This window comes from Ichthyophthirius multifiliis (genome assembly GCF_000220395.1).
Source record: "Ichthyophthirius multifiliis unplaced genomic scaffold scaff_1120509251261, whole genome shotgun sequence".
In the NCBI taxonomy this organism is placed as follows: Eukaryota; Ciliophora; class Oligohymenophorea; order Hymenostomatida; genus Ichthyophthirius; species Ichthyophthirius multifiliis.
This window is the reverse complement of record NW_004086047.1, coordinates 30,984-40,406: the sequence shown is the minus strand read 5'-3', so window position 1 is coordinate 40,406 and position 9,423 is coordinate 30,984. Positions and strand designations below refer to the sequence as shown.

At 20.4% G+C, this 9,423-nt stretch overlaps 1 protein-coding gene across 1 annotated transcript, besides 8 other annotated features; it reads right to left on the bottom strand. All coding sequences in view use genetic code 6, as the record gives it.

Annotated features, from left to right (window-relative positions):
* Positions 1 to 8: 8 nt before the first annotated feature.
* Positions 9 to 52: a microsatellite.
* Positions 53 to 326: 274 nt separating this feature from the next.
* Positions 327 to 389: a microsatellite.
* A 1,448-nt stretch (positions 390 to 1,837) lies between these two features.
* Positions 1,838 to 1,899: a microsatellite.
* Positions 1,900 to 2,040: 141 nt separating this feature from the next.
* Positions 2,041 to 2,071: a microsatellite.
* Positions 2,042 to 2,074: a microsatellite.
* A 102-nt stretch (positions 2,075 to 2,176) lies between these two features.
* IMG5_171300 (nucleoporin 210, putative) lies at positions 2,177 to 8,162 on the bottom strand (the record flags this gene model as incomplete). Its single annotated transcript, XM_004029835.1, has 7 exons — positions 2,177 to 2,454; positions 2,510 to 4,083; positions 4,132 to 6,203; positions 6,266 to 7,181; positions 7,229 to 7,487; positions 7,553 to 7,767; positions 7,832 to 8,162. Coding segments are annotated over 7 exons (5,645 nt in total), but the record flags the coding sequence as incomplete, so codon positions are not given.
* A 653-nt stretch (positions 8,163 to 8,815) lies between these two features.
* Positions 8,816 to 8,868: a microsatellite.
* A 21-nt stretch (positions 8,869 to 8,889) lies between these two features.
* Positions 8,890 to 8,932: a microsatellite.
* A 90-nt stretch (positions 8,933 to 9,022) lies between these two features.
* Positions 9,023 to 9,090: a microsatellite.
* Between the last annotated feature and the right edge of the window lie 333 nt (positions 9,091 to 9,423).

Genomic DNA, 9,423 nt, shown 5'->3' with positions numbered 1-9,423 from the left:
ATTATTTATATATTTATATTAATTATTTATATATTTATATTTATATTTATATAAATATTCATTAATTACTTTTAACAAATCATTATATAATTTTTAAGCTTAAATTTTAGAGTACACTATGTAATTTTATAATACTTTATTAAATTTTTCTAAAATAGATTGTTTTTTTTTCTTTAAATTTAAATCTGCATTTTATTGATTTTATTATATACTGTCTTCTATTAAAAATCGTGCAAAAAATAAAGAATTATTTTATGTTAATAAAAATGGTTTTCTATTTAATATTATAGTTAATTATATAGAATTAAATAAATTTTTATAAAAAAATATATATATATATATATATAATATATAATTTTATATATTTTAATATTTATTTATATATATATTTTTTTTTTTTATATATTTTTATTTAATTATATATATAATTAAATTTATTTATATATTTACTCAATAAATAAATTTACTAATTCTTTTAATTTTATTTCTTCTTTCATGTTCTTTTATATTAATTAAATTATTTCTTATAAAGAAATTCCCTATGCTCTTAATCTATATTAGAGATTTTAAACTTTTTTTTTTTTTTTTTAAATAAATAAATTAATTATTAATATATTTTCTAATTTACCGATAAAATCTATTTGTTAATTATTGTTTTATTAATAAACTCCATCATTTTAACTTTTTATTTTTAACCTATATAATATTTATTATATTTATTACTTTTCATTAATTTTATTAAATTTATATATACTTTCGTTTGATTTATACTATTTAACTTTTTAAATTTCTAATTTAAGTACCTCTACATTTTCTTCTAATTATCTTATTTTATCATCTTTACTTTCGATTTGTTTTTTTAAGAATTTTAATTCACAATTAAAGTTACTTAAATTATTATTAAAAAAAATAAAAAAAATTTTATACTCATTCGGTTTAGCTGAAGAAGGTCTAATTTTTTAATTTTTATTAATTGAATAACTTTTGATTTATATTTCTTATTTAATATTATTAGGAGAAGTATCATTTTTTAATTTCGCAATTTAATTTTTTAATTCATTATTATCTCTATCTCTATCTTTTATACTTTTTCTTAATGTTTATATTTGAATTTTCGTTTTATTATCTAAATCAATATAATTTTACTAAAATAATAATAATAATAAAATAACTGCATATATTATATATACATTTAAAAAAAGTTTTAATTTTCTAAACTTTTTATCTATTAAGACATTTATTCATTATCATATTATAATTATTGTATTAAATTATTATTATCAGCTAAATTTTATTATATAATATTAAAATCATTTTCTTTTCTATATCTATATTAAATAAGTATATATATAAAAAAAATACATCAAAACTTCTATTTTTTCTTATAAGGATTATTATAAAAGTTATTTTATTCTCTCAATTTCTTCACAGTAAACTTTCTTTTCACATTCTAATTCTTATATTTTAGTATATTTTACTTATTTTTTAATTCTAGATATTTCCTCATCTTTTTAAATTACTTAAGTTCTTAATTCATTAATACATTTTTTAAGATTATCTACTATAGAACTAGATCTTTAAAATAAATAAAATATTATCTAACAATCTATTTAAAAATAAATATACTTAATTTAATTCATTTATGCAATTTTCTAATTTAATTCTTTTGTATTAAATTCTTATCTTCTTTGTGCAGAAGAAGTTCTTATATTTTTTCTATTTTTTATTTTTTTAAACATAACAATTAAAAATTACTTTGGAATGTAATTTTTTAAAGGAGCGAATATTTAATTATAATTAGTTTCATAATTATTTGGATAAAATTGCTGATTGTAATTATTTTAATCTTTATTAATATTTTAATCTATATAATTATTATTTAATTATTATTTTAATCTTCCCATTAATTATTTTGGTTAAGACTTAGAATTATTTACATTATTATATTCCTATATAATATTAAGTTAACTATATATATATTTTAAAATATTTTCCTTTTTTTACATATATAATTTCTGTACCATCATAAGCTCTTCTCATATTTTTTTTTTTTTTAATTTTTTTTTTTTTTTAAATATTAAAAAATTGTTTTATTATTTATAAAAAAAAAAAAAAAAAAAAAAACATTTAATTATATCCAAAAAAAAATAATACAAATAAAAAAAATCTTCATTTTTATAAATAAACAGTTGTAAAAATAATTGTAGTTAATCCAATAATAACCAAAGCTATAAAAGCATCATACCAAGGCAAAGAGTATAAATCCCAAAAGCTTTCTTTTTAATCTTCATAAGAATTATCAGATGTACTCGAATACTCACCCATAGGATCATAAAAAATATCTATTTTAGCAATTTATTAGATTTTAGGATGTTTAATAACAATAGTTTTATTGAATTTATCATTTTTATCATCTATAACGACATTAATTTCATAAAGATTTTCATTTTATTTCTTTTAAAATAAAATAAAAAGGATAAATAAATATTTTTTTTTTTTTTTTTTTTACAAATTATTAAGATCTTATTATATTCTTAGAACTATATCCTTAAAGCGATACATCAGGTAAAATATTAGTTTAAATAATAATATTTTTATCAAAATAGTTTCTATTAAGTTAAATTTTTTTTTCAGGTATAATAACACCCCAATATAAATTAACAAACTTGAATTCCTAAAAAAACTAAAAATTACTATTTTCGCTTCTACTTTACACTTTAACAATTAAATTCAACTAACTTGGCATATATTAATTCGGATACAAGCTCGTATACTCATGTAATTTAACTAAACACTCAATATGATCGTCGTGTACTACAGTACTTACCAAAAACCATTTTTTATCAGTTTTTTTTTCTATATTACATGTAAAAATAAGATTATTATTAATTCCATTTAAATCTTTGTAATTATTCAAAGCTTCCTTATTCCCATTTCTGTCCTTAAAATACGCTTAGAAGATAACTCTATATTCCTCCTTATAATTAGGGTCATTTTTCCAATTTGTGAGTACTAAATTTTTTGAGTTGCATACAATTTCTCCTATTTATCTCACATATACCTTCGATTTGTAAAAAATTCCATCATTATATTCTATAATAGTCTCCCCTTGTTAAATAGCTTTCGCAATTCCTGAAAAAGGATCAATTTGGGCCACGTTTTCATTAATACAAGACCATTTTCCTGCCACTTAATTACTTCCCTTATTATTTTAAGAAACGGCAAACTAAACCCATCCTCCAATATGTACATTAACAGGTGACGCTGGTGTAATAATTGAATCCACCGATACTAGAAAAGTATCATATATATGTGGATTATTTTCAAGGAAGACTGTACATATAGACACTCCTCTAGACACAGCTCTTATTTATAACAGACTATTTTCTTATATAACAGCTGACAAGACTTTAGAATTACTTACTTTTACATTTAATTTTATATTCTCGAGTTAAGTAGGGAAAGATCTACCTAAAAAATCTTACATTCTTATAGTATGTTGCGATTCTCCTTCGATTTGCATTTATGAGACTAAATGAGAGTTTTCCACTATGAGAGAATATATACTCACTACATGTACATGAATACTCATTACGTCTTATTGAATTTACTTATTCTAAACTTTCACATGACCAGAAATTCCCTTTTTATCGCCAGTTAAAATATATCCATTTCCATCCACTTTTATTTATTCATTACTCGAAGACTCAAATGTATATCTCTGGATATTTTACAAGGGCAAAAAATATCCACTTTTAGGTGGTATTAAAAGAAAAGAAGGCTTTCTATCTGCCAATAGTACATAAGTAGGCAAAGGCACCAAAGCAGGTGAAATAACATCAACTTTAGCAACTGTTTTGACGTAGTTTTTATGATTATTTCCTTATGTAAAGTTAATAATTAGTTCTATTTCGGAAACTCCTACATCAATCGCAGTAGCATTTACAGCATAAAAGCTTGGTGAATTTCCAATGACAGTGTTTTAACTAGGCTAGCTTATTTTCAAGACTCCATCTACTTTTGATTACCATTAAATATTTAAAGCACACAAACCAATACTCATTTATTATCCTTTAATGAAAACTAAAAATAAAATAAAAAATATAAATATAGAAAATAAATAAAAAATACTCTAAGCAATAAGTCTAACAGTAGTTCCTAAATGTAAACTTCTATCATTCATCCCATAAATTTTAGCATCATCAATATCTTCTACTTAAACAGGAACTATAGTTGAGCTCAAAAGCATTTATTCATTCTAAATTTAAATCGAAAATTCCAAATCTACTTTACCTTTAGCACCTGCAAGTGCCTAAACATCATATAATTTTGAATCTATTTATTATAAACTGATAACTTTTTGATTTTCATTTAAAAATCTTGTAAAGAATTTCACTCTAGTAGAATCTGAGGGTCCTCCAATTAATTATAAAGAAGTCTAACAAAGCTAATGTAATACTAATTTAGGAGGATAAGCTTCTAAACTAGGGAAAACTTCCAGATCTACTGAATTACTTTTCAAACTAAATAATTTATTTTCCTATGGATACATAAAATTATTTGGATTATTATGTTTTAAACTAGCCACGAGTCTATAATTTCCTTTTTTCTTCCCCATAATACTAAATATTTAAACTTCTCCATTTTCAGTTTTCCCTTTACGAATTTGAAGTGTTTATTCTTCATCAGAAGTATCACTTTCGAGATAAATATCCATTATTTGTATTTAATTTTCGGAATATTTCTTCCCTTAATCATTTAAAACTTCTACAAAAGCCTCCGTACTTCCTCCTATGGGTATAATATCTTACAATAACCTCAAAATAACTTATTAAGGTTCTCTCACTTGTATATTACACTCTATTTCTTCACTTCCTATTTATTATTAATCTTTTACAACAAAACTGCTTGCTCCATTTCTCAAAGGTTGAATTTATAAATTCCTTTATTTTTATTCGAAAACCACAACTTCTGTACTATTATTAGAGACTGAAAATACTCCTGAACCATGAACTAAATTTACATTATATTTATTGTAAATATTGTTATAAAGGTTTAATTATTAAGGAATGCACTCCACATTTTTTGCTATATTTAAAATAATCTCATCATTTACATTAAAAGGAGCATGTTAATCTAAACTACCTTCCAATTATGTATTAATAGCCTTCATTTAAATACTGTTTATCCTTCCAGTACATTCCCTGAGGTCCAATCTGCGACTTTCATCGCTTTTAGTAATTTCTTAAGAGAAATTCTCACATTTTTCCTTGTTTTCTGATAAAGAGAGTTCCGTAATATCCCCACAAGCCATCGTACTTAAACTCCATTCGATTTTCAAACTTGAGAATACATAAAAAGGTAAATTTCTGGAATCAAAGACATTAATATGGAAGAAATGCTTCATATTTTACCTCAAATAATAATTCTAAAACTTTGATGTTTTCGCATTTTCCCACTCATTAAATTTGCCTTCTATAAGGTCTTATAATGGATAAATATACAATGAATGTGGCACATTACACCATATTCTTAAATTATTTTCCATTTCAAGTGGTCTAGGTAGTTTTTCATCTGCCTAATTCTACACAAAAATTCTCGAAATGAACATATTTTCTTAACTTTTTCTACAAAAACCGCACTAGAGTGTATAAAATCTAGTCACATTCCCCTAAGTGGTAAAACTAGGAATATTATGTTTTAATTAATCACAATCAGAGTTTCCTTAAATGTTTTCAATTTAAGTTCTGATGTTGATTTTCCTTTAATTCTCCCATTAAGATGGTCCATAATTAAAAGTCCAATTATATTTTGAGTTCATAGAAATAACTACTTCATCTTTTTTGAAAAAAGAGTAGTAATTCTATTCTATTACACTCTCAAATGGCTTAAAAACCTTCACACTAACATTTTATTCTTCCATTTATTAATATTCTCCTTCCCAAATTTGCAATTTTCCTGTATGTTCTCCTGTTTATTCAGCCTTGATTTTAAACTAAGAGCAAATCCCGTAATTATTGTAAGTTTTATGGATTTAATTTATTTCATTTTAAGTTATAAGTCCCAATTTTATGTATTCATCGAGTCCTTAAAACCCTTTAATTTCATATTACTGTAGTATTTTTCTAATATAATCATTCGAGTTTTTGAGAGACTGAATTTCATCTAACATTAGTTCATATGAAAGTTCTAAATTCGGAAAACTGTTAAAAAAGTTATTTTTTGAATATTCATAAAAACTGCAGAACAATTAGAAAATATCTACTTATTATTATTTATTGAATTGAAAAAGGCAGATCCGAAAGTGTTTATTTCTCCATCTTAAATCACTTCCATCATTTATTCCAAAGGCTGTACTTTCCAAATATCCACAATTTATACATTTACTACATCTTTATTGTTCTCGTTATATTTATCACTTACAAAAAGCTAACCAAAACCCGCTTTTTTCACATGAATACGATTCTGAGAACTCTCAAATACATTATTATCTGTACTATCCCATTTATATTCCCCACTACCTCCAATTACATGAAGTTTAAATACTTATTTCTTTAAATTAGGTAAATAAATAGTCTCAGAAGGTTTCAATAATTTCACAGGCATTACAATTTAGACATCAATTTAATTTTTAATTTCCCTTCCTGCTTTTGGATAATATGCATTTGATTTATCTAAAGGGTTTGTTACTTTTATTAAATTTGAGCTTATTTCTGTTAATGGAACTAATTGAACTGGTTTTATTTTAAATTCATTAAAATTTCTCTTTTCTAAAATTTTGAATTTTAATTGATCTAATTTTGTATCAATTTCGACATTTTTTGTTAATTTTATTGGATTTCTATTATTATCATAAATAACAATTTTCATATAATATTCTCTGTCTTTTACTAAATTAATTTTATTCCTAAATTTTTCAGGGACGAATTCTTTATCATTTCTTTCCCAAACATCATTATCTGTAAACTCCTTTATTAATATTTCTAATAAAAAAGGTTCCACGACAGTTACTGTAGATGTGACTTAATAATTTACCTCTTTTTTAGGTTTCACTGTTATTTTTGTAGCCTAATATAATTTAGTAAGTGTATATAATTCTCCTTTTTAACTAACTTTTCCTACTTATAAATCATCTATTTTCCATTCATATTTTTCTTAAGAAAGATCAATAATATTATCAACTTTTATTTTTATTTAATTTTTTTTGTTTAAAAAAAAAGGAAATTACCTTTTGATTTTTTCGAATAAATTAATTAATATTGTAAATGAGTATAAGGTAATAAATACAAATTATTGCTTGGGAAAATATCGAATTTATCGATTGCCTAAAGGCTTATATTTTAAGACATTAAAATGTATTCTTTTTCTTTTAATTTCACATTAATTTATGCTTATCCAGTCTAAATAGCCTTAATAACAATTAAATCTGATTAAAAATGCGATTCTTCAATATTTTTTCTTAATTAAGTAGTTTAAATTTTCGATTCCTTTTTTTTTTTTTAAAAAAAAAAAAATTAAATTAATTTTTATTTTTTCATAAAAAAAAATATACTTTAAAAGTTATAAATTCGAATATTTTCTCATCTTAAATAATATTCCATTCAAAATGCAATCCTTCGAGTGAAGAAAATGAGTTTCCTTCAATATCATATCCAATAATTTCCAAAACAGACAAATCTTAAACATTTACGGTTCTTAATTTTGTCAAAATTTCTATTTTGTGAACTTTCGCTATTTTCGATTCTACTTTAATAACATCTTCTGTATCTTTTTTTTTATATATATATATATATATATATAAAATAAACATAAAAATAATAATAATATTTACTCTTATCAGTAACTTCTATCCATATTATATTGTCAAAAGGCTCTACAGTATTAAGCTTAACAACAGCTTTTGATTAACAATTAGGATTTTCTTGGTCATTTATTCCATATACTACTAGTGCTTTTGGATTAGAAGACTTCCATTTGTAGCAACCGTTAATTGCCTCTAAATTATATTGAGGAGCTCTTTATTCGAGATCTTGGAAGATTTAAGGCAATAAAACATTGAGTTTATTTACTTTTTTATGATTGTCATGTATTCTATTGCTTTAAGAAATTACAGACAAAATTAATATTTTAATAATGAAAAATAGTTTTATTATATATATCATTTTTTTTATATTTTATTTATATATTATTTTAAAAGGATTTTATAATATATATGTATATAAAAAACAAAAAAATTAAATATTTTTATTTAGCGAAAAAAAAAAAAAAAAAAAAATATCTTAAATTTATAGTCAAAAAAAAGTTAAAAATTAAAATAATTTTATATTTATTTATATGTTTTTTTTACTTTTTTATTTCATTTTTTTTTAAAAAAAATTATAATAATTTTTGGAGGTATTTTAATTATATTTTTTTAAATAATGTAAAACACATTTTTTAATTACTATATAAATTTAAAAATTATATCTAATTAATTAATAAAACAAAAAATAGTTTTTTATTATTTAATAAAAATCAATTCAATGCAAATAATAAATATATATAGAAGAAAGAAAAAATGAATTTATATATTTTTTTATTTCTAGTTATATAAAATAAATTAAAATTTAGTAAAAAACATACAAATTTTTATTTTAGAAAATTTATCCCTATTATTACTTAATATATATATTAAAAAAAATCAATTAAATTTAAATATATTTACATTCCTTTTTTAGCATTTTTTTAATATAATTTTTAATAAAAATATAATTTTAAAGCAAAAAAAAGATTATATAATTGTTTTTTAATTATAGATATATATTTTTAAATCAATTATATATATAATTTATATTTACTATATATATATATATATATATATATATATATTTTATTTAATATAAGTTTTCCTATAAAAATAAATCAAATGATAAAATTAAATAAATTTATAAAAGTGATTTAAAGATTTTTCAAATAAAAATAAAAAATTAAAATAAAAACTTTAATATTTAATTATAATAAAATAAGAAAAAATAATAAAATGTATATATATATATATATATAAATATATATATATATATATATATTTATATTTATATATATATATATATAAACGTCCGAAATCAAACATTAATAAAGACAAAAATAGTTTTATTGTATTTTAATTTTAAATTTTTTATTTATTTATAGTTTTTAAAATAATATATTGATTCTTAAAATATTTATTTATCAAATAATTTTTTTTATTATTTGCTATTTATATATGACGTAAAATTTATATTATTTGACTTATATTAATTAGTTATTTAATTTATTTAAATTTCTTTAGTAATATGTAAAAATACATAAATAATATAAAATTATATAAATTAAATTTTTTTCAATAAATTTTAGAAAGTCTTTTATAAATATTAATGAATTTAAATATTTTTAGAATATGTTTAA